The sequence below is a fragment of the Gracilinanus agilis genome, chromosome 4, assembly GCF_016433145.1.
Source record: "Gracilinanus agilis isolate LMUSP501 chromosome 4, AgileGrace, whole genome shotgun sequence".
NCBI classification, from domain to species: Eukaryota; Metazoa; Chordata; class Mammalia; order Didelphimorphia; family Didelphidae; genus Gracilinanus; species Gracilinanus agilis.
This window is the reverse complement of record NC_058133.1, coordinates 115624925-115649299: the sequence shown is the minus strand read 5'-3', so window position 1 is coordinate 115649299 and position 24375 is coordinate 115624925. Positions and strand designations below refer to the sequence as shown.

The following is a 24375-nucleotide window of genomic DNA, read 5'->3' as shown; positions in this document are numbered from 1 at the left end:
CTTAATAGGAATACTTACTTTGCTAAAAACAATGTTTGTTGTTAAATGTTGGTAGCAGACAGTTAAAACTTCTTCACACTGAATTATTTTTCTTCCAGCAGCTAACTTACTACATTGTTTTAAAAATATATTCTTCACAATACTGGCATTTAAAATTAATTAATATCAGTTATTGAAAGAATTTAAAAAATCAAGTCCTGCTCTATGAGCTTCCTATGTTGGAATACATGAATATAGGAAGTGCTTTCAACAGAAAGTTACATAATTCTACAGTACAACCTGTCTAAGAAGGCTTGCAAGGGACCAGTACAGTGACTTGGTCTCTTTGGGTTAAGCAGAAGCATAGGCAAGGGGAAAAATGACTCGGGTCCAAGTGGAGCTTGTACCCATGACATGCTAAAGAAATGTCTTCTTTTTGTCAAAGTATACCTGCTTCCACTTAGATTTAATGCTACTGAGATGTTTTAACAGAGAAATGAGGCATAATAATCTATGCAAAGAGAAAAATACAAAATAAAATCTTTTTCAATGAGATTAAACTTTTACTATTAGAACTGATTTAGGTTACTTTCAAACTGACCAAGGCTTCTTGTCATTAACACTAGGTGTTGGCTGGTCAAAAAATGTTTTATGGAGAATCTCTAGAACAATGCCAATATTCTTACAGTACTGGTACCAAAATTCTCATTTTTTTTATTCCATGAAAATTCTGGTTTTTAATGAAATAGCTTGCTCTTTAGGAGCTAATATGAGATTACTGTAAAAACCAAAACATGATTAAACCTCTGGAGATTTGCTGTTTGACCATGATCATGTAAGTTTCTCATATTCCATGGCAATTTCCACCAGAGATCCTGAAAATCAATGAAGAGATGATGTATTAGCTGTTCTGTTCCATAGCACTTAGTGCATGTTTTAAGGTGGAATGTTGAATCTGACACTTCTGTGAACTGTTCTCCTAGTAATAATTAAGTAAAAACGACCTTTCTGGAGCCAGAAACAAGGCTGCATTGAGCCATATCACTCTTGGCTCTGTCCATTATGACTCTAATAGTGAGTGCCATCTACATACTTGTTGTCCTTTTGACTCCTTCATTTCAGTCCAATGATTGAGCTCCTCCTCTCCTGAGCTGTTGAGACCTAGAGAAATCCAGCCTATCATCTCTTTTCGTTTCATGCTGCGCTTGTTATACACGGACAGTATAAGCGTCACATCTGAAAGCTGAAACAGTGCCACTTGAAAAACAAAGGTTTCCTTGTATATGGGATTTGGCTGCCCTCTGCGGATGGATGTCTTGCATTTGGACATCTCTTGACCCATGGAATTCAGTAGAGTTAATTTAACATAGGTATCTACAGGGGGAGAAAACACAAAAAACATTTTGGAACATAAACTCAAAAAATTTTTCAAAAAAAGAAAATTTAAGATTTGCTAAAATGATTATGTATGAATATCTAAGGATATGGTGTATACCACGTTAACTGAAGAAAGTTCAATCAATTCTACTTTAATACAGTTATTGAATAGTATGAATATAAAGAGGAAACTAAGCAGGTAAAATATTTTTGATGCAGTGATGACTACCTCAATATTTCCACCCTAAGCTAAAATTTTTACTTAAAGGTATACCTCATAATCCTTTCTCCTCCCTCACGGTCCCACCACCACCCCTGCCACCTCTACCATTCCCATTTAGCTTTACTAAGCAGGATTTCATAGCATTATTAGACATTTAGCAAGCTTCAATTAGCCACAACACTATAAAGCATTCCACTGTGCTTTTAGAGACTAAGAATAAATAAATAAGTGAGAATGAAGGCAACTGATGAAAAGGAGGAGAGGAACATATAAGTGCAAAGGAGACATCAAAACAGCTTAGGATGAAATGCCAAAAAAATCTCTGCATGGATGTGGTTTTTTTTTTAATATTTTTTACAAAACATTTAAAGACCAAAATGAAGCCAAATGCATTAGGTGATCAAAGTTTAGAAAACCAAGTAAAATTTTCTCTTCCCTATTTTCATGCAATAATACATTTAATGTGCTTTTCTTGGAAAATAAAATAAATGCTGTAGGATTTTTTCACAATGGAATGTGAAATTTTAAAATGCCAGCTAATAATTTTATGAAATATAAAAGATTGATGCAATGTATAGTGTATAAATGAGTTGTACCTATGCATTGCCTTCTACAACTTGGGTGATAAACTTTCTCTTTAAAACTTTGAGTTTCCTAGTTCTCTTAACGCATGCAAATGGTATACAGCATGTTGCTCCATCATGTATATTTCATAAAAGAATTTCAATTAACATGGAAGAAAATTGATATGTTTCTTATCAAAAACATCAAACTTTATTCCTGCTGTGTGAAGTAAAATTATTGGAACACTAAAATTATTTACCAACTTTGATAAAAGAAGCTCTTCACATATTTGTAACTTTGTAGGTCCTCTGAATACCATCATCCATAATCAGAGATGTCTACAGTTAGTCGTACTTAAGAGTACCACAGATAATAAATGTGCATTTTCTGGAAACCAACATGGTGGACAGCTTCACTGCTGGCAAGTTTTAGGGTTTGCTTTTTTTTTTTTGCATGAAAAGACAACATCCAATTAGCCTCTACAAGAACTCACCTCGGATTATATAAACCTGTCCACCTATCAAGTGTTTTAGACAACAGAACAGTCCATCTGACAACAGGGGGTGGAAAGCAGTAAAAGAAATAATGACCAGATGTCAATCGTTGGGTGAGAGAGGGTCAAAGGTTAAAGTTAAAGAGGAAACACTGTTTACTGGAGTGGAAGAACACAAAGTTTTAGCAGTTTAGTTCAGATAGAGGATTGAACGAAAGGGCTGTTGGGTAAATTTCATGGAATGAAAAAATTTTAAAGGCCATTGTGTAATCTTTAGCAAAAAATTACACTTTTAAAATGGGAGATCTTTCTAACAATATCTAATTGGTCTAAAGCACATTGAACATAGACTCATGCAAATGATCAGGCTATAAAAGACTGAAACAGAGTAATATAGAATAACTTTTTTTTGTTATTTTACTGAACTTTAAGCTTATTCATGCAATATTTAGGATTAAAAAACTGACATTGTTCCCAATATAAAATATAATTAAGTTGTTTGAAGTGAAAATGATTCAAAGTTATATCAACTCTAACATTATAACTTTTGCTCTTAAATGCTAATATTGTTATTTTGGATATAATTGATCATTCCAAACATAATTTAATCCAATCTAATTATTTATGGAGGGCCTATGAATTTGGGGGAATTGTAGAGAATATACTAAAAAATAAGTCTTTTAATTAAATCATAATCCACATTTGTATCATTTAAAAAATTGACAAATTGCATTTAGCTTACCATTCTACTGTCAGTCAGTCATTATTATCAATCAATTCTAATGCTATTGCCCTGATTCTGAAATAATTAGCAATGTAACATTCTTCTTAACCTGAAAATTATCCATTCTTTATTTTGTAAGTTTCCATTAAATGATTAAGCATTAGACAGTTTTCATCAGTAATTACAAAGTATAATCAACTACTGATTACGTAAGAAGTTATCATCTATTTTGTGTATTAGCCAAGCTATCAACTTTTTTCCCTCTTGCTTGCTTTTAGGCCAATGCACAGTGGTTTAGAAGAATAGGAGGGTAAATGCACATGAGTCATTCTACTGCAGTATAGCAAACCTAATTAAAGATTTATGTGTCAAAGACATTAAACTGTAGGCTAAAATATAGATTTCATTTATCCATGCTTCCCCCCAATTATATTAACATCAGTAATTAAGGATTAACTACAATATGTAGTATTTACTCATGTAACTTCTTCCTTGTTCCTTGATATTTTCACTGTAAAGTATGAAGGGGAAAGGTAAAAAAGAGTGAAGGCATCTTGGTTCTTAACATTACTGCTGACAAAAATTTCATTAATCTTTAAGATTTTTTCATTCCCATTCACTAACAAATAATAACATTCAAAATTGCAGCATAAGTTGTTGCAAAGTTGATTGGAATCTATATTTAAATATTTATGAAAGATTTTCAACTACCTGAAGGGTGTTGATTACTTTAAAGATTTTTTTTAAGTTTTAGTTGGAGATTTAATCACATTTGGGTCAAGGGAAGAATGACTTATGCCCTGGTGCACTGCTTGTGACTTTCTGCAGAGTTAGAAGCCCACACTACAAGATCAGAATCCCTTCCCTCCCAGGATCCCAGCAGAGGGAAGTTGGATGGGGAAATAGAGATAAAGGTGGTGAGGACTGAGGGGCAGTGAGGCAGGGGCAGGAACAGAGGAATAAGTACCAACTAGTATGAACAGCTGACTGCTTTAACTTATCTGCCTTGGCAAGGATAAAGAACATGTACCTTAGAGAAGTTTCTGCTGGCAGCTATTTAAGAGTAGAAAAAAAAGTAAAATGAAGGAGAATTACCTGGGAAAATAATCTCTTCTCAAAATGTAGTAGTAAAAAGATATAAAGAGAAAATACATGAGTAAATACTATGGCTTATAGAAGTACACTAAGAGAAATACAAGGACATTAGCCTTTTGTTTAAGAATAATAGTTTTACATAGGTCTATTAATTATTATATACTTTTAAAATGCTTTAATTTTTCCTTTCTAGCAGTAATACTTAATAGTTAAACATTATGATAAAGAGAATTTATTCAAGTTACCATAAAAAATTAAAAGTCTTGTCAACTCATAGCTAATATTTTGAATTTCAGATTTATTTCCCAAATGATTGGAAATAGAAAACATGAAACAGATTAGTTGATGATTGTACCATTTCATTTTTATTGGGTAGGTCTAAATGATAGGATTGAAGTCCCCACCACTGAGAGTCCCACAAGTATAAAAAGTATTAGGATTTAAAAAAAAAAAGATTTTCACTCACTGGGTGGTCTGTTTGCTGCCAAGTTTTTGAAGTGGCTGCCTTTTATCACTTCTGCCGATAATCTGCCAGTTGTGGCATTATAAAGCAGGCCAATGAGGATTTCTGGAGTTGAGCCATGTTCTAGAGACTGACAAGAAGATGTACTTTCACTACAGGACATTTCTGACATGCTCATCTGGGAGCCACAGCCCTGGAATCATAAAGAAAACTTTTAGAAGCATTTGTGGAAGAATACTGTTCCTGTTGGAATTAGAGAGATAACTCTCAAGAGCAGGGGTTATAAGGCTAATTCTCATATCACCAGGCTAGAAATGAAGTTACCAGCATATTATTGTACTTGCTGGTCTTTTAGTTATATATAAAAGCTCGAAGAAGTAAAAAGGAGATAATAAGAGATTCCATAAATTCTATTTATATAGATATATGGGTATATATAACTATACACACACACACACACACACACACACTCACACATATATACGAGTGCTATGCTTAAAGTAGGTAATCAGTGCTTAGTAACTGATAAAATGATTGAAATCAGAGTCAAAATCAAAGAATGATTCCTTTACATCCTGGATGCTACACCTATCGACAAGAAAATACTATGACTACATGTACTTTTACATAATTTGTTTTCTGGGTTATAAACATTAATATATATATATATATAGTTTCATTGAAATAAAACATAACATCCAAGCACTCGTTGACTTTAAGGCAGAACACTTAAATAAGCATTTCGTGAGGAGAAAATCTCTCTTGGTATCTTGTACTTTGATTTTTCAAGGCCCTGATGAAATAAAATTTAACCAAATTATAATAGATTTTTTCTAAATCATATTATTTTTATCTTCCCATAAATTAAAAATATTAAATACTTTTTACCCATCTTATGAAGCTAAAGAACCAAAAGATATAAAGGATCTAGTACTTCATAGTTGATATGTAAGTGTTACTTACATGTGCATATTGAACAATACCAAACTGGTAATTGAATTGATCCACTGAATTCATTTTCAAAAATGTATAAACATATATTCTTCAACCTTGCAAAATATTATATATATTTAGATTCCCAAGCCACTGGCCAACAACAGATATTGTTGTCACTGTGACTGGATATGTACTTAATGACTGTCAAAAATGGAGAAGAAAAAAAATTTCGATTAACATTTCAACACTTAAGTATTTTAGGGTCGAAAGTATGTTTTTGTACGTTTTATAAATTTTCTATACTAGGCAACATCTGTGAAATCTATTTTTCATAATATAGTGCTTCCATATTAAAGTATACTAAACTGGAGTCACGTAACAGAAAAATAATAGTTCACATTTAAACAGATCTTTTGAGTTTACAAAGAACTTTCCTCACAACTACATAAGGCTTTTCTGGCTTCCATGCAATGTTTCACACAGTTTGTTCATGACCATAGATGATATATGGCACTATATTTTAGCAATATGATGACCTTTGAAGATGGTTATGTGAAAGGCTTTGGGAATTCAAAAGAAAGACAACTGATTCCTGTTCCCACTTGACTAGTGAATGGGGAAATTCCAACTCTTTTTCTTCCACTGTCCACTTCCAGAAGACATGGTTTTTAAGGTCCTGTGGGATCTCATCCACGGAAGTCTAGTAGGGTTGTGGAAATGGCTGGCAAAAAAAGTGTCATTCTAACAGGTTTCATTCTCTTTCAGCCATGGAAAAAAAGAATTAAACTGTAGATCACCTGACTTTTTCAGAACAGTCAAAGTAACTCTCTAACCATGGCTGGCACAGTGGTGGAAATCTCATCGACTACAACAAAAGCTACATAGAAATAGCTATAGAAATAGAATGATTGTAGTAAAAACAAATTAAATATGGATACTGTATACTCAAGTGGTTTCTCTCCTCAGAATATTCCTCAGGGCATGCTGCTCAATTCAGTGTATATCCAGAGATCTCCACCCACTCTCTCTGCAGCTCCCATCATTAATTTATAACTGGGGTTTGCCTAGGTAGCAGTAGCTGTTGGTGATTAACCCACCGTCAAACAAATTCCAGTCATTACTAGGTTACTTAAAGGAGCAGTCCCACAGGCAAATAACAGTAAAAGTATCACTTCTTCCTATTCCCTCCCAACACAGTATCCTATTTCTTTCTAGCACTTTCCCTCAAGGGTGAAGGGTTATAAGACATTCTATGAAGGTAGAAAAAAAATTTTTTTTATTCAGGGAGAAGGCAAAGAATAAACTGCATATATTGTCTCACCACATTAGAATTAATTATGCTTATCCTATTTCTTTAAGTGATGCCAATATGTCAAGATTAAATGAAAAGTACAAAAATATAGTAACAAAACTATGAATTCCACATGAATTAAAAACTGGCTCAAACAAGAGGAACAATAAAACTTTTTTTAATCAAGTATAGCTCCTGTACTGTTATAAACATTATAATTATAAATTATAAACACAAACTGATTTCAATTTGCCCATAAACCACTCATATTTAACAGTTCCTTTAGAAAAGAGTAAAACACACACACTGCCAACTATTGCAATTCTTAAGATTTTGCTGTTAAGTGACTTAATTTCCACTATTTCTAAAACGTTTGTTGGATTTAATTTAATTTGATTCCCACACACAACCGGTCCCTCATGTTCTTCCGAGGAAAGGGTGGGGTAGAAGGGGCGGCAAATAACAGTGAAGTAGAGAAGAGAAGGAGAATTCCCCTGGCCAGGCCTGAGCTGCCAGCTGTGCAGTGAGTGAATTTTATTTCCTGGAATGGTGCCTCTTCCTCAGGGCCTTCTCCATGCCCCAGGGAAGTGAACATTCGAAACCTGGCTAGGGGAAGATAGCTGGAGGCAATGGCTCCAGGAATCTTAGCAGCAGGAGCAGTCAATAGCTGCAGCCTGGAGAAACCAGGCATGAGGGCCAGCTATTTAGTCTCCAGGTGAGGTAAAAAGCCCTGACAAGCAGGGAGTGGGAACGGGCAAGGAAACTGCAGGGGTGCTGGCACAGGGCTGGGCCTTGCAGGGAAGGCTGGAATAGGAAGCTTGACTTTGCCTTTTGCCTGCTCCTTTGATCTCTGCTCCCTTCCCCTTGGCTGGGGACAGAACTTTCCCTCTTAAAGCAGGCCCCTTGGAGGCCTGATTAGGGGCTCCATAGCACTAATTGCACCTCACTTAAAAAGCAGACCTCATCCTCAGAATAAGAAAGGAAAAAAGACTGCCAGAAGGACAGTCCAACACAGATGGTAGCTCTGAAGCCCATTTCTTCCTTTATTATTCCCTCTCTGACTCTTGCCACTTCTCCTCCAATGGCCTTGCACAGGACCTTCTCTTCCTCATCTGTGAAAGATGGGATGTGCATGAGCCAGCCCCAATGTCTCTCCCAGTGCTACACCTGAAGTCTACGACCCCACTGTGTATGGTGGGGAACCTACAGTTGTTTTTTAGCTCAGCGTGTTAACATGGAAAATTTAACAGGTCTGATTGAAAACTGTTGACTGAGGGCAAATGTGCACTACCCAATGACCCTGCTAGGCTGCAGGGAGGGGGCAGTCTCACGGAGACCCCCTTCTCTTGACCAATGATTTTTATACCCCAATAAGGTGAGGGAGGGGCAGAGAGGAATGGGGGCCGGGAGAGGTGACTCCTAGCAAGCAGGGTTAGGGACGCTACCTGATCGGGACTCTATGCCCAGACTAATGTATGATTAACATATGGGAACATTAAAAATAAGATCACTAGGTAGTAGGGAACAGTACCTGGAAAGTAATCTCCAATGGAGGAGCTGATCAGAAGAGTAGTCAACGGTCAAAAAACATTTATTAAGCACCTACTCTGTGCCAAGCATTGTGCTAAGCAGCACAGGAGATTTAAAGAAAGGAATAAGTTGTCTCTGGCCTCAAGGAACTCGGACTCTATTGCGAAAACACACAGAAAGAAACTAGAGAGCAGGAGGAGGCCACTCTTTGCAGGGGTCTGAGGTAAGCCACTTGGAACGTGAACTGCAGGGTTTTGAGAAGTCCAGGAGATCAGCTGGTTAGGAAATGTTTCTGTTAATGCTCTGGGGTACCCTCCCCAAATGGAGGATCTGGGAAAAGATTCCCATGTCTACCCACCTCCTTTAGAGGCCTTTGTGAGTAAGGGGCATCTGACAGCAAAGGCACTGAAGACAGTTCTTAAGAAAGGGAAGAGGTCTAGCATAAATGCACCCCGGTCTTAGGCCAGATTTAGAAAGTTTCTCTGGGATAGGACCAGCTTCTTTCAGGAAGCAAATATGGGAAGTTTGGGTCAACAAGGTGACAGAATCACTACAGAATGAGCAGTCTCTTAATCTGAATTAGAAAAGATAGAGAGCTTAATGGAATATTTCAGAGAGTAAACTTTTGGATTTGCCCGAGGTCTAAAGGTACCTACACTGGAATTACAATGCAAAACTGCTTGCAAAAATTAGAGGGATAGTACAGGAAAAAAACAGCAGTAAATAACGATAATAATCTAATGTTTGAGAAATCCAAAGATCCAAGTTTTTGGAACAATAACTCACTATTTGACAAAAAAAAAACACCAAAACTGGAAAAAATGGGAAACAGTATGGCAGAAACCAGATATAGATCAATATCCCACACTGTATACTATGATAAGATCAAAATGGATACATGATTTAGACATAAAGGGTGATACCACAAGCAAGCTAGGGGAGTTTATTTGTCAGATCTATGGACAAGGGAAACAAAGTGATGAGCAAATAAGAGTCAGAAAGCATTACAGGATGTAAAATAGATAATTTTGATTACATTACATTAAAAAGGTTTTGCACTAATAAAATGAATGCAACCAATAACAGAAGGAAAACAAAAAACTGAGGAAATTTTTTTTTACAGAAAATGTCCTTGACAAAGGCCTCATGTATCAAATATATCAAAAACTGAGTCAAATTTATAAGAATACAAGTCATTCCTGAATTGATAAATCATCAAAGGATATGAATAGGCAGTTTTTAGATGAAGAAATCAAAGTTATCTATAGTTGTATGAAAAAAATGCTCCAAATCACTATTGATTAGATAAATGCCAAAGAAAACAACTCTGACACATCTCACACCTATCAGATTGGTTAATATGACAGAAAAGGAAAATGAAGAATGTTGGAGGGGTATATGGCAAAATCGGGACACTAATGCACTGTTGGTGGAGTTGTGAACTGATCTAACCATTCTGGAGAGCAATTCAGAACCATAGCCAAATGGTTATAAACTGTGCATACCATCCAATAATATCACTATTGGGTCTGTATCCCAAAGAGATTTTTTTTAAAAAAGAGAAAAGGAACTGTTTGTGCAAAAATATTCATAGCAGCTCTTTTTGTGGTAGCAAAAAATTCAAAACTGAGGGGATATCCATCAACTGGGAAAGGCAGAGCAAATTGTGAGATATGATTGTGATGGAATACTTTTGTGCCTTAAAAAGTGATGAACCAGATGAATTGCGAAAAAACTATAAAGACTTAACCGAACTGATGCAAAGTGAAGTGAGCAGAACCAGGAGAACATTATACAGAGTAAACAATAAAAATAAATTATATGATGATCAACTATGAATGACTTAGCTATTATCAGCAATATTATGATGTAAGACAACTCCAAAGGACTCATGTTGAAAAATGTTATTTATTGCCAGAGAACTGATGGAGCCTGGATGCAGATTGAAACACCATTTTTCACTGAATATTCTGAATGAGTTTTTCTTTGACAACATGATGAATATGAAAATATGTATTGTAGGATAGCAAATGTGTATAAAATTGCTTATTGTCTCAGGGATGGGGAAAGGGAGGGAGAAAATTTGGAACTCAAAAATATAAGAAAAGGAATGTTAAAAATTGCTCTATGGGAGTTCCGGGTTAAGATGGTGGCAGAGTAAAAAGCAGCTGCTTAACCTCTCCTAACCGAAACATATAGGACTCCTCAAGGGGACATAAAAACAAATCCAGACTAACGGAGAGACCCCACAACAGGGTGCAGCATTGAAGGTACGTGGGATCAGGGCATTTCCATGCTATAAAGGGGTGAAATAGCTCTACTAAAACACGAGCTGAGCAACCCCTCCCACCCCCACCACCACCTACAGGGCCAAAGCCAGCGCACAAGAGCTAGAGCAAGTTTGGGGCATCTATTAAGTCCTTGACAGCTACCTGGGACCACCAGGGCCTGTTCCTGAGAGCAGCAAGACTTAAGACCCCAAGAGGCTAAAGAACGCGTGGACTTTGAACACAGACCCTGAGCTCAGGCGTGGTCGCAGCTGCAGATGCGGATCCTGAGTGCAGGCAAGGACCTTGAGTGGGGACCCAGTGCAGAGGGGTGTATGACTGTGGAAGCAGCTCTCTGAGACTGTTAAAGGAGCTTCGGGCAGAGGAACAAGCAAGGAGACTGCCAGGAGGCTTGACCCTGAGAACAACTAGACCTGAGACCTCAGGAGCCTAAAGAGCGCAGACAGACATTGGGAGTGAGGATAAAGCTGAGAGGGCACGTGGCTCATAATGGCAAGCCAGAGACAAGAATCCCAGAAGAGAAAGATCAAGAAGAAATCCTTAACACTTGACAACTTTTACACTGAAAAAATCCAGACAAAAGAGCAAACAGCGGAGGAGAACAAACAAGTAATCATATCCAAACATTCCCCCCAAAATGAAAACTGGTCACAAACTCTTGAAGAGTTCAAATCTGAGATTATGAGAAAGACAGTAGAGAACTGGCAAGAAAATAACAGTTTAAAAGCCAGAATTTCGCAATTAGAAAGTGAGGCTCAGAAATCAAATAAATTGATAAGCAAATTGAAGACCAGAAATGACCAGCTGGAACCCTTGAAGAACCAAACAGACCAGATTCAAAAGGAAAAACCAAAAGATTATAGGCGAAAACCAGTCTCTAAAGGCTAGAATTGGGCAATTTGAAAAAGATGCCCCCAAATCAAAAGAATTGATAAGCAAATTGGAGACCAAAATCAAACAGCTGGAAAACAGGATAGACCAAATCGGAAAGGAAAATCAAAATATTATAGCAGAAAACCAGTCCCTAAAGACAAGAATTGGGCAAGTAGAAGCCAATGATCTCTCAAGACAGCAAGAACAAAGAAAACAAAGTCGAAAGACTGATAAAATAGAAGGAAACATGAAATATCTCACTGATAAAGTGACAGATCAAGAAAACGGGTCTGGAAGAGACAATTTGAGAATCATTGGTCTTCCTGAAAAAGCAGAAATTAATAGAAATTTGGGCTCCATACTAAAAGAAATTATTCAGCAAAACTACCCTGAAGTTCTACAACAAGAAGACAATATAGCCATTGAAAGGATCCATAGATGACCCTCTACACTAGACCCTGAAAAGAAAACCCTCAGGAATAGAATAGCCAAATTCAAGAGCTTCCAAGTAAAAGAAAAAATTTTACAAGAAGCCAGAAAGAGACAATTCAGATATCAGGGAGCACTAATCAGGATCACACCGGATCTGGCAGCCTCCACACTACAACACCGCAAGGCTTGGAATATGATATTCAGAAAGGCAAGAGAACTGTGTCTACAACCAACGATCACCTACCCATCAAAACTGACTATATACTTCCAGGGGAAAGTTTGGGCATTCAACAAGATAGAAGATTTCCAAGTATTTGCACAGAAAAGACCAGGACTAAATGGAAAGTTCAATATACAACCACGAAAACCAAGAGAAACATGAAAAGGTAAATAAGAAACAGAGGGGAAAGAAAGAAAACTCTTATTTTAAAATTTGCCTCTTTAAGGGCTTCAATAAGATCTAATTATTTGTATTCCAATATGGAGAAATGTTATGTGTAATTCTCTGTAGTGAACTCTATTCACTATTATAGTATCCACTATTATAGTAATTAGAAGAATTATTCACAGGGAGAGGTTGGAGTACTAAATGGTCTAAGATGATAAGGGGGTGGGGGTGGGAAAGAGGGGGGTGAATAGTAGAGGACACCAAGAGAAACTTGAATGAATAAGAAAAAATAGGATATTCTATTACACACAAAGAGGGCATGGGAAGGGGAGGGGATGAATACTATTATAAGAAGGAGAGGAAAAAAGCATTAAGAGGTAATATTTAAACCTTTCTCTCAGTGGAATTAACCCTTAATTAATCCATTGAGATATAGAACTCTATCTAACCCTACTGAGAAAGTCAGAAGGGATAAACCAAGGGGAGCAGAGGAGTGGAGAGGTCAAAAAAGGGAGGGGAGGAGAAGGGAGAAGGAATTCCTTAGGCCTTAAAAATAAAAAGAGGGTAATAACAAGGGAGGGGGTAGAAAGGATAGTAAATCAAGGGAGGGGACAAGGGTTACTGGTTTAAAACAAATCACTGGTTTAAAAGGAAATAGCCAAAGAAGGGGTAGAACTAAGAGAGGATATCAAAATGTTTGGGAATGCACAACTGATAATTATAACTCTGAATGTGAATGGGATGATTGATCATACTAAATTAAAAAGCTTTTGTACAAACAAAAACAATGCAACCAAAATCAGAAGGGAAACAACAAATTGGGAAAAAATCTTTATAACAAAAAACTCCTACAGGGGTCTAATTCCTCAAATATACAAGGAGTTAAATCAATTGTATAAAAAATCAAGCCATTCCCCCAATTGATAAATGGGCAAGAGACATGAATAGGCAATTTTCAGATAAAGAAATCAAAACTATCAATTAGCATATGAGAAAGTGCTCTAAATCTCTAATAATTAGAGAAATGCAAATCAAAACAATGCTGAGGTATCACCTCACAGATTGGCTAACATGATAGTAGGGGAGAGTAATGAATGTTGGAGGGGATGTGGCCAAATTGGGACATTAATGCATTGCTGGTGGAGCTGTGAACTGATCCAACCATGTTGGATGGCAATTTGGAACTACGCTCAAAGGGCTATAAAAGATTGCCTGCCCTTTGATCCAGCCATACCATTGTTGGGTCTGTACCCCAAAGAGATAATAGATAAACAGACTTGTACGAAAATATTTATAACCATGATTTTTGTGGTGGCAAAAAACTGGAAAACGAGGGTATGCCCTTCTATTGGGGAATGGCTGAACAAACTGTGGTATATGTTGGTTATGGAATATTATTGCGCTGAAAGGAATAATAAACTGGAGGAATTCCATGTGAACTGGAAAGACCTCCAGGAATTGATGCAGAGTGAAAGGAGCAGAGCCAAAAGAATTTTGTACATAGAGACCAATACATTGTGGTAAAATAGAATGTAATGGACTTCTGTACTAGCAGCAATGCAATGATCCATAACAATTTTGAGGGACTTATGGAAAAGAACCCTACCCACATTCAGAGGAAGAACTTCAGGAGAGGAAACACAGAAGAAAAGCAACTGCTTGAACACATGGGTTGAGGCGGACATGATTGGGGATGTAGACCTGAAAGTACCACACCTATGCAACTATCAACAATTTGGAAATATGTCTTGATCGATGACACATATTAAAACCATGGGGGGGGAGGAGGTTGGAGGGGTGAAGGGGAAAGTAAGAACATGAATCATATAACCATGATAACTTTTCTAAAAAATAAACATTATTTTAAAAAGTGTTCTATGTATAATTGGCAAAAACATTACAAAAAAATTAGGACAATTTGGTGTTAGTAAAATATCATGACAATTGTATGATTTCTTTGTTAAGACTACTCTTTATAAATTAGCTAGGAAAGAACTCTGCTTGGAAAACTAGAAACTAGTCTGGAAAAATTATACTTAGACCAATACTTTATACTATTATCATACAATAACTTCATAATGGATATATGACCTGATTACTAAGTGCTATATCATAAACAAAAACTAGAAGAGACAGAGAGAAAACACTTTCACAACTTAGAGAAGATAATGAATTCTTGATCAAAATAAGAACAGAAGAAATTGTGAAAGATTTTGACTGTGCCAAATATCTCCAATAATGGTTTGATATCCAAAATGTATAGACAACTAACAGAAATATATAAGACCAAAAGCCATTTTCTCTTAATAATAGTCAACCTATGAAGAAATGATTCTCAAAAGAATAACTACAAATTATTATTTGCCATATGAAAGAATTTCTCTGAGAAGAGAAATGCAAATCAAAATAAAGCTGAGGTTTCACTTCACACTCAGAAAATTAGCAAAGATGACAAAATATGGAAATAATGTTAGAAGGATTGTGGAAAGATGAGCACATTAATGCATTATTGGTGTATCTATGAATTGGTGCAATTGTCTGAAAAGTAAATTGGAAATATGCAAATAAAGTGATTAAAATGTCCATATCTTTTGACTCAGAAATTTCAATGCTTAGGTAATATACCTTAAGGAGGTAAATAACAAAGAAAAAGGTCCCATATATACCAAAATATTTATAGCCTTACATTTTGTGGTATTCTTTGGGAACAAAGTATATACCATGGCTACTAATTGACATACCTAAACAAACTGTGGTCCATAAATGAATGAAACTTCATTGGCTAAACAAACTGTGGTCTATGATTGAATAGGACTTTTTACTATGCTATAAGAAATAATACACTTAAATGGAGAAGCATGGAAAAACTTATATGAACTGATGCAAAATGAACTAAGTCGAACAAGGAAAACAAAATATACTAGGACAAATGTAAACAGAAAGAAAAACAACATGATAATTAAAACTGAATACTGGAAAATTATAATGACCACAAAGCCTCAAAGATAATAATACATGAAAAGGTATCTTCTCCCCACTCCTTTGCAGAAGTGGGAGAATAGTGCATACAATGGCAGACTTCTTGATATGGTATTTAGTTTTATGGAACTTTTTTCCCTCTTTCATAATACATACATATATACACATTTAAAAGATGTCAATAAATTTTATTTTTTTTAAATCTAAGCTTTTAGAGAAAAGTTATTGTTTCATTCTCTGTTATTAGTATTCCTAGAACCTAGCACAGTTCCAGGTACATAACAGGAATTTAATAAAGGCTGTTTTATCTTATAAAAAAGAACACAGTAGAAATAAAGGAAAAAATGTCCAACCATTTCATCATGATATAAATTTAAATTTTGGGCTCCCAACTAGAATTTTGCAGATTGCTTCCATAGGTCAACCTCTAATGAGTCACTAAAAACTGGATCTCTTGTATAGTAATTGAATCTGCTCAATTTAGTTATATTTCAAAAGAAGAACCTTTTCCTTTGATTTAACCTAGACATTTAAGGTTTTAGATAAAACTATTTTACATAAAATTCATATAAATGCAATTATTTTTTACCATTTTGGTGAGAAAACATATAGTGGAATAATTTGAAATCCTATACATTTAGTATCCTCTAAAATAACCTCTAAGTTAGTCTTTATTGTCTACTGAAAAATGATGATTTCCTTTTATTCCTATCATGATTATGTCATTACCAGTTTATACATTTTTTAAAGATAGTGCTGCCCCCTGGTGATCCTAGTTTCACCTATATATAAAATATGACACCTCTAAGAGATTAAAATTCCTTTATTAAATATTAATTTTGGGGTATCTATATCTCATACTACAAAAATGAAGCACTTCATAGTTTCCAACACAAAAGTATCTTTATACAATATATAAAATTAGTTATGGCTCCTGTACTATATCTATAACATAGTAGATGAAATAAAAAAATAAATACTTTACTCCTTACTATTTAATATTTGATGAATTTGGATATTTTGCTCCAAATTACCACTACATCTCCTTGTTCACTATGGCTTAAAGTGTTGCTGACACCTTGTGGAAGATTTTGAAAAATAATTTAATCCATTTTAAATAAGTCTCTTTTTGTTTTATTGTTTTGTAAAAAAATCACCTTATTGACCTTGCATCTCTTAAATTGAAATTACATTAATACTCTTGTTGGTTACTGTGAAATAAGCTGCATAATAAAACTAAAATTTCTATTAGCATGAATAAAATCATGAGAGGAGATTAATAACCAAATGTTCTTCTAACTTCTTACGGGATATTTCCATGTGCTATCTTAATTTGACCTCACACCTGGCATATACAAAACCAAATGGATAATTTCCCCCTCAACATTAGCATCAAATCTTATCTCTATCCTTATAAATGTACCTTAATTATTTTAGTAACCAGGCTTGAAACTTTTCAATTATCTTTGATAACTTTCTTTATCCTCAAGATCAAACCAGGCATCAATGTTCTGACATTTTCCCTTCAAAATGTGTTCTGTATTTGCTATTTCTTCTATTGCCACAATAATACAAGTCCTCATTACTTCACAGCTAAAATACAAAAATTTCCTAGTTGACCTCCCTGACTTCAGTCTCTTATCCCTCTGATCTATCCTGCATATGCTTGCTTAGTCTTCCTTAGTTATTTTTGGCATTTAAAAAGGATTCATACTGCCTAGTGTATCATGTTTAAATTTCTTCAATGATACATTTTTCAAGGCTTTTCTATGATTGGATCCTACTCTACTTGTTTGACATTATTTCTTACTACTCCCTTCACTGAAATTAGTTTTCTCAGTGTCCCACAAAAAATTTCCTTTTGTTTTGTTTTGTTTTGCCAGAATGTCTTCCCTCTTTTCTGGCTGATGCTTTCCATACCTTCAATCTCATCTTTCTCAGAAAATCTGTTCTGATGAACCCATTTCTGATTAAGCATCCTTTTTTTGGAATTCTGAGAACACTCACTTGTAATCTGTACTTTATAAAGGAGGACTTAATAATCTTAGTACCATTATAATTTGTGGTGATTTTTCATAAGGCAGTAAAAAAAAAACAAACCAAGCAGATATGTCCCCCCATCCCATGAGATTTGAAGTTATAGGACCTGTATTCAAATTCTGGTTCTACTACTTAATGTCTGTGCTATTTATTTATTATTATTATTACTACTAAGTTATTTAAATTCTCTAGGCCTTAGTTATACTGTCTGTACAATGGGGTGATTGGGTTTAATGATCACTAAGTTTCCTTTCTTTTCTAAATTTTATATGTAAACACACACACACACACACACACACATACACACACACTCACATGCCCTACAAAAGGAATTCATATGCTTCCAGATGATCAGGTCATTCTCTAGTAAAGTTTAAATATAGTTCATTCTGCTGTGTTTGAAATAAGTCTAGAACAGTGATGGGCAAACTACAGCTGCAGGCCAGATGTGGCCCCCTGGAATATTCCAGCCATGTGACATTATTCCTAATCTGATGAATACAATGAGTAGGATACAATACAATGAAACTTTGAAAGAATTGCTTTAGAAACAAACTGACAGATGAGCATTTCCTTTCCTTTGGCCCACTCTTTAAAAAGTTTGCACATCACTGGTCTAGAATATAGTACATGAAGCTTGTCAAAATAGTAGGGGCAAACTAAGACCCTTTCCAATAAGATCAGGGGTAAAGCAAGGATACCTATTATCACCACTTTTATTTAATATTGTACTAGACATGTTCACTATAGCAATAAGAGCAGAAAAAGAAATTGAAGGAATTAGAATAGGCAAAGAAGAAGCAGTTATTATTCTTTGGAGACAACATGATGATATTTCTTGAGAATTCTATAGAATCAACCAAAAAACTAATAGAAATTATTAAGAACTGTAGCAAAGTTGCAGGATACAAAATAAATCTACATAAATCATAAACATTTCTACCAACAAAATTGGTGGTATTTACCATCAACAAAATCCAATAACAAGAGATACGAAAGGAAATTCAATTCAAACAACTGTGGACAATATAAAATACTTAGGAGTGTACCTACAAAAATAAACCCAGCAACAATATATAGAATACAATTATTAAACACTCTTCACACAAATAAAGCCAGACCTAAACAATTGGAAAAAATAAGTTGTTCATGGATAGGCTTAACCAATATAGTGAAAATGACAAACCTACCTAAATTTACTTACCTATTCAGTGAAACACCAATCATACTACCTCAAAATTATTTCATAGAACTAGAAAAAGTAACAACAAAATTCATTTGGAAGAACAAAAGGTGAAGAGAAGACCAAGAATATCAAGGGAATTAATGAAAAAAGTATGAAGGAAGGAGGCCTGGATGTACCAGATATTAAACTATATAATAAAGTAGTAATCATCAAAACAATCTGGTGCTGGCTAAGAAATAGATGGTGGATTAGTAGGAAAGATTAGGCAATCAACATATGGCAGTTAATGTTAATGGCAACTTATGTTCAATAAACCCAAAGATCCAAGTTTTTGGGGAAAGAACTTATTATTTGACAAAAACTACTGGGAAAACTGTAAAATAGGATGGCAAAGATTAGGCATTGACCAAAAAAAATTATTTGGACCAAGCCCAGGTTAAAAAAAAACAAAAACCAAAAAATTTAAACAGTGGAGTCAGTACTTAGAAGCTAAGGATTCTGGATCCCCACCAAAAAACCTTAACAATTGAACTAAAAAAGTCAGGTAGGAAGGAGGAATTAGTAAATTGGTCTTTTTTTTTGTCAGTTTAGGTTTAGAAGGAAAATTAAAGGTATATAGTTTTAGGTCCTATGTAAGAACATGTCAAAAAAGAACTAAATAAAAATGAATTTAGTATTTCCTATGGACAATCCTTACACTAAAAAGGCTGGGTTCTAGGAGCTGACTACCTCTAGTTTCTAGGTATTCTGTGGATCAGCATTCCTAAAATAGCTCATAAGCCCTCACTTGTATGCTTACTTTAAAAGTCAGCTAGTAGACACAATTAGCTCATTACTGAGTTGGTAAGAACAGTAGCTACAAAACAGATCCCATGTATAACCTGGGCTTACGCTCCCACAACTACAAGCGACATCAGTTGGAAGTGAGTACAACTTAAGAATACCAGTCAAGAGTACCAAACTTAAAGAAAACACATAGCCAAAGCAATTTGACACTACAATGTCCCAATTAATTCCATTGTTAAGCTCTTGGTGGTCTCATGCTATTCCTGCTTTGAATACTTCCCACTTTTCCTAACAGTTCTAGCCTCCTTGTTTCTCTTCAAGATTTAGTTCAACTTCAAGGCTTCCTGGATCTCCCTTCCTCCTCTTGCTTCTGAGATTACATGGGGCTAAACCTGGTTGAGGGTAATAGATGGGACCCCAAACCCATTGCTGAGAGGGGGTTATATCTATTCTAAATATCTGAAGACTTTCCCAAATAGAATGGGCTGATGAGAACAATTTTTCCAACAGTCATGAAGGCAGCTGAAGCAGGCTCGAATGAAGTTAGTGATTTGGTTAGACATTGAACACACCACGGATATGAACTGCATCCTGAGTTGTCCTGTTGTCCTGACATTTGTCTTGCCACTAAGACCTGAATGATTCAGGGAGAGAAAGTGAGGCTGATGACTTTGTGTAACTCTGCCTCACTTAAATCCAATTTGTGCACAAGTTAAGACATCACCCTGTGAGGTCACTGATCCTCTCAGAAAATGAAGGACAAGCAATACCACCTTCCATTTGTACTTTATATATCTTGTATATATATATATATATAGCTATTCACATCTTATCCTCCCCATTAGAATATAAGGTACTTGAAAACAAGAATTGTGTTTTTGCCTTTCTTTGTATTCTTAGTGTTTAGCAAAGTGCCTAATAAATACTTATTGAGTATCAATAATCTTTGTTATTGGGCTACTGTTTTTAGAGTTTTTTTGTTGCATTTATCTATTTTTGGCCAACATAAAACAGTTTTCTTAATTGCTATTTTGTAGGATAAATCTATATCATAGTAAGCAGAAAACAACCAGTTACAGAAATTTTTGACTATTAGACTACTGAAAGACTACTGAAAGAAAATGTCAAAATTGATATCATACTAAAATAAAGGATACATATGATGAAGATACAAAATAGTTCCAATTTAAGCTATCTAAAACAATTGACTCCATAAAACTGGAAAAGGATTTAGGAAAGAAACTCAACATAGGTATTTTGATTTTCTACAATACTTTAAGAGATGTAAGTTTTATAAATTTGACAAAAGAATAGAAAAATCACTTTAGTCACCAAATACCTGATCTTCTTACCAAGTGGAAACAAATGATAGACATGAGCAACATTGGTTCGTGTATTAACTAATTTGCAAAGTCTTGTAGCAGAGAACAGAGAACAGAATGAGTTATATCATTCATAAAGTAATGGAAAAAATTTGTGCATTCAATGAGTAACTTCAGCAGAAATATGAATTGCCAACTCCCCCTTAATCTCACCCATAGCTTAAAAAGATCTTATACCTCTCATCCTTTGATGTCCTGTCTGCATATTCATATAGCAGAATTAAAATGAGGGTTTCAATTTCCCTTTATGGTCAATAAATAAAGGGAGGAAGGAAGGAAGGGCGTAAGAACCAATTATGCCAGATCATCCCGAGAGCTTTTACAAATGAAAACTGGAAAGAGGATATCATAAAATTGGAGCTCTTTTAACCATTCTATAATTGCTTTTATCAATGATGAGTAGAACCACAGACTTGAACACTCTAGGCTTTGGCCTGCTATATAAAGAAGTAGAAATGGAATAAACGAAAACAAAGACTGGAAGAGTGGCTGAACCAAACAATCTACATAGAAGAAAATTGTAGGTGACACAAGTTTAGAAAGCAATATTTTCTCAAGATATGTAAAAAATATTTTGTTTTCTTCTGGTGAAATATATGGGAGAATAGTTGAGAGGAAAAACCATATATGCTATTATTACTCAGAAATGGTGATCAAAAGTGCATCAATGACTAATGACCCATATGTCTATTTTCTAATGTCTGTAAATTCTATGAGAATGAACTAAAAACATCAAAATTATCCTTGAGAAAGAGCAGTTTCATTTGAATGATGCCAGAAGCCAGATTGCAGAGTTATTGATGATCTCTAAATTGCCAAATATGCTTTTCTTAATCCTCATTCTTGCTGATCTCTCTATAGCTTTTGCCACTGTAAATCATGTTCTTTTTCTTGATATTTTCTTTTCTCTAGGTCTTCATGACACTATTATCTCCTGGTTCTTGTCCTACCTGTCTGACTACTCTTTTTCAGTCTCCTCTGTTAGCTCTCTATCTTGGTTTCACCCTCTAACTGTGGAGGTCAGAGAATTAAGGAGTATATGGAGGGAAATAGGGTATAAGAAGACTGAGAAGATATGAGGTTATGAGGGACTTTAAAAACCAAGGGATTTTATATTTGGTCATGGAGGTAATGTGGAACCGATGAGCTCTATCAGACATAGGTCTGATGTGGAGTTTAGGAGGACCCCTTTGGCAGCTGAAAGGAGCATAGGCTATAGAGACTTGAGGCAAAAAGACCAACCAGAAGGCTATAGTCCATGAGTGAGATAATAAAGTGTCTGAACTATAATGGTGGTAGTGTCAGAGAAGAAAAAGGAGACTAGAAGAGATGTTATAAGGTAGAATCAATAGGATTTGGGGTGGCAGTGAGGAGCTAAGGATGACACCTAAGTTAAGAGCCTGAGTGACTGGAAAGATGTCAGTGCCTGACTATAATAAGAATGCTATAAAGAAGGAAAAAGATAAATGAATGCAATTTTGGACATATGAAATTTAACATGCCTACAGAACCTCTATTTTGAGATATCCAATAGGCATATGGAGTGTTTTTTCTTTTCTTTTTGATTGTCTTAGAAAAATGTATTTGACCTTTGAGAACAAAAACCAACCATAAAAGCTCTCCTCTAAGAGTGTCTTCTACATCAATGGTTAAGATTTCTTGATTATCAATAAAAGAATGTATAAAACTGGGAAACATTTGCTTAACATTGTTAAAAGTGTTTGTCCCCTCCTTTGAGGGTATCTAGCATAGAATCAAATGGGAAGAGGAATGGTGCTATTTGCAAATGACTGTGTTGATTGTAAAAAGCCTCAGAATACTACAGTCTCTTTAATGAATCTATTTTGTTATTGTTGTTTAGTTGTTTCAGTTGTGTCCAACTCTTTGTGACCCCATTTAGGGTTTTATCGGGAAAGGTACCAAAGTAGTTTACCATTTCCTTCTTTAGCTAATTTTACTGATGAGGAACTGAGGCAAACAAGGTGAAGTGACTTGCCCAGGGTCACGCAGTATGTGTCTGAGGTCAGATCTGAACTTAGGAAGATGTCTTCCTGATTTCAGGCCAGGTACTCTATCCACTGTGCCACCAAGCTACCCAGTGAGATCCACAATCACTCAAAAGTCTGGCTTAACCAACAGGAATAATCAAGTAGATAAAGAGTGACTCTTATCCAGATTGTGATATGAAGTTGGATGAATAGACACAAGTGCTTGGTCCTCAGTGCCTGTATTTGGGATACAGGCTACAGAAGGACAATAAATTGGGCCCAGAATTGAATAACAAGAAGAGGGCAGGAGAGACTGAATTTGAAAAATCGTTTTCCAGTTTTAATTATCTCAAGCTGCTCCCCAAAATAACACTTCATCTTTTTAATGGCAATCAGTATTCTGATGCTGTATCAAGGTCGGGCAGATGGGTATGATGGTGTCTGGGAGCAAAGAACAAGGTTCCAATCCCAGCTCAGCTATTTGTTATGTTGGACAAGTCATCTAATCGTCCTTGGTCTATTCTGTATATTTGTTAGGAGTTAGACAGGACAACCTTTGAAGTTCATTCCAACTCTAAATCTGTGATCCCATAACTATAAATCACAGAACACTATCTAAAGAATTAAAACTTTAAGTGACTCAAACAGCAATGTAGAGATGTATGGTGGTTACAGATAGGTTGCACGATGATTTATATGCAAGAAGAGATACAAAATTACAATTTAGAAAATATAGGACTAGGAAAGGGGGTGGCTGGTCATGTAGTAACTGTAAAGCACAACAAAAAGATCTCCCATGTGTTCAATGCTAGCCAATTAGAGTCCAGGGGGATCTTCAGTATATTGGATAGATGCTTTATAGAGAATTTATAGGAAGAAATGAACAATAGTGACATTTGAAATGCACTCTTGGATTGATAATTTCACTGATGCACTGATTGCTCTAATAATTCCTGGCTAAAAATACTAAAAAAATAGAATAAATATAATACAAAGGGTTCCCTGCCTCTACCAAAAAGTGCCACAAATTCTAAAAGTGAATCAAATTTAAAATTTAATGTTTTATAGCAATGTAATTTAAATTGTCCTCATTGTAAAACTGAATATGCTTAATTGTTATATTTATCCCTTTACATTAACAAGTTTTACTTGAATTGCAATGCCCTTTAGTGTTAACTAAACTATCAAACTAAAATGGGGAATTTCTCTAAAACATGTTGATATACTTTAACAATTTTAGAATTAGATCATGAAGATAAAACTCTTAATTTCCATCAAAGGTAAAGAAAGGAATTTTGCTTCCTCCTCTTAAGGGACTAGGCTACATGCTGCAGTAATCAATAAGCTCATTTTCTTCT

The 24375-nt window shown here is 35.3% G+C and overlaps 1 protein-coding gene across 2 annotated transcripts in view; it reads right to left on the bottom strand.

The window, feature by feature from the left end:
* Positions 1 to 1039: 1039 nt before the first annotated feature.
* The window catches only part of SYT14 (synaptotagmin 14), a 218826-nt gene continuing 195490 nt past the window's right edge, over positions 1040 to 24375 (bottom strand). Inside the window, exons 5-7 of one of the 2 annotated variants that reach the window (XM_044673948.1) lie at positions 4922 to 5111; positions 2637 to 2693; positions 1040 to 1353 (exon numbers count right to left, since the gene is read on the bottom strand). In XM_044673948.1, coding sequence (XP_044529883.1) covers positions 1040 to 1353; positions 2637 to 2693; positions 4922 to 5111 — 561 coding nt within the window. The remainder of the gene's footprint in view (positions 1354 to 2636; positions 2694 to 4921; positions 5112 to 24375) is intronic. The other variant, XM_044673949.1, reaches the window with a different exon arrangement.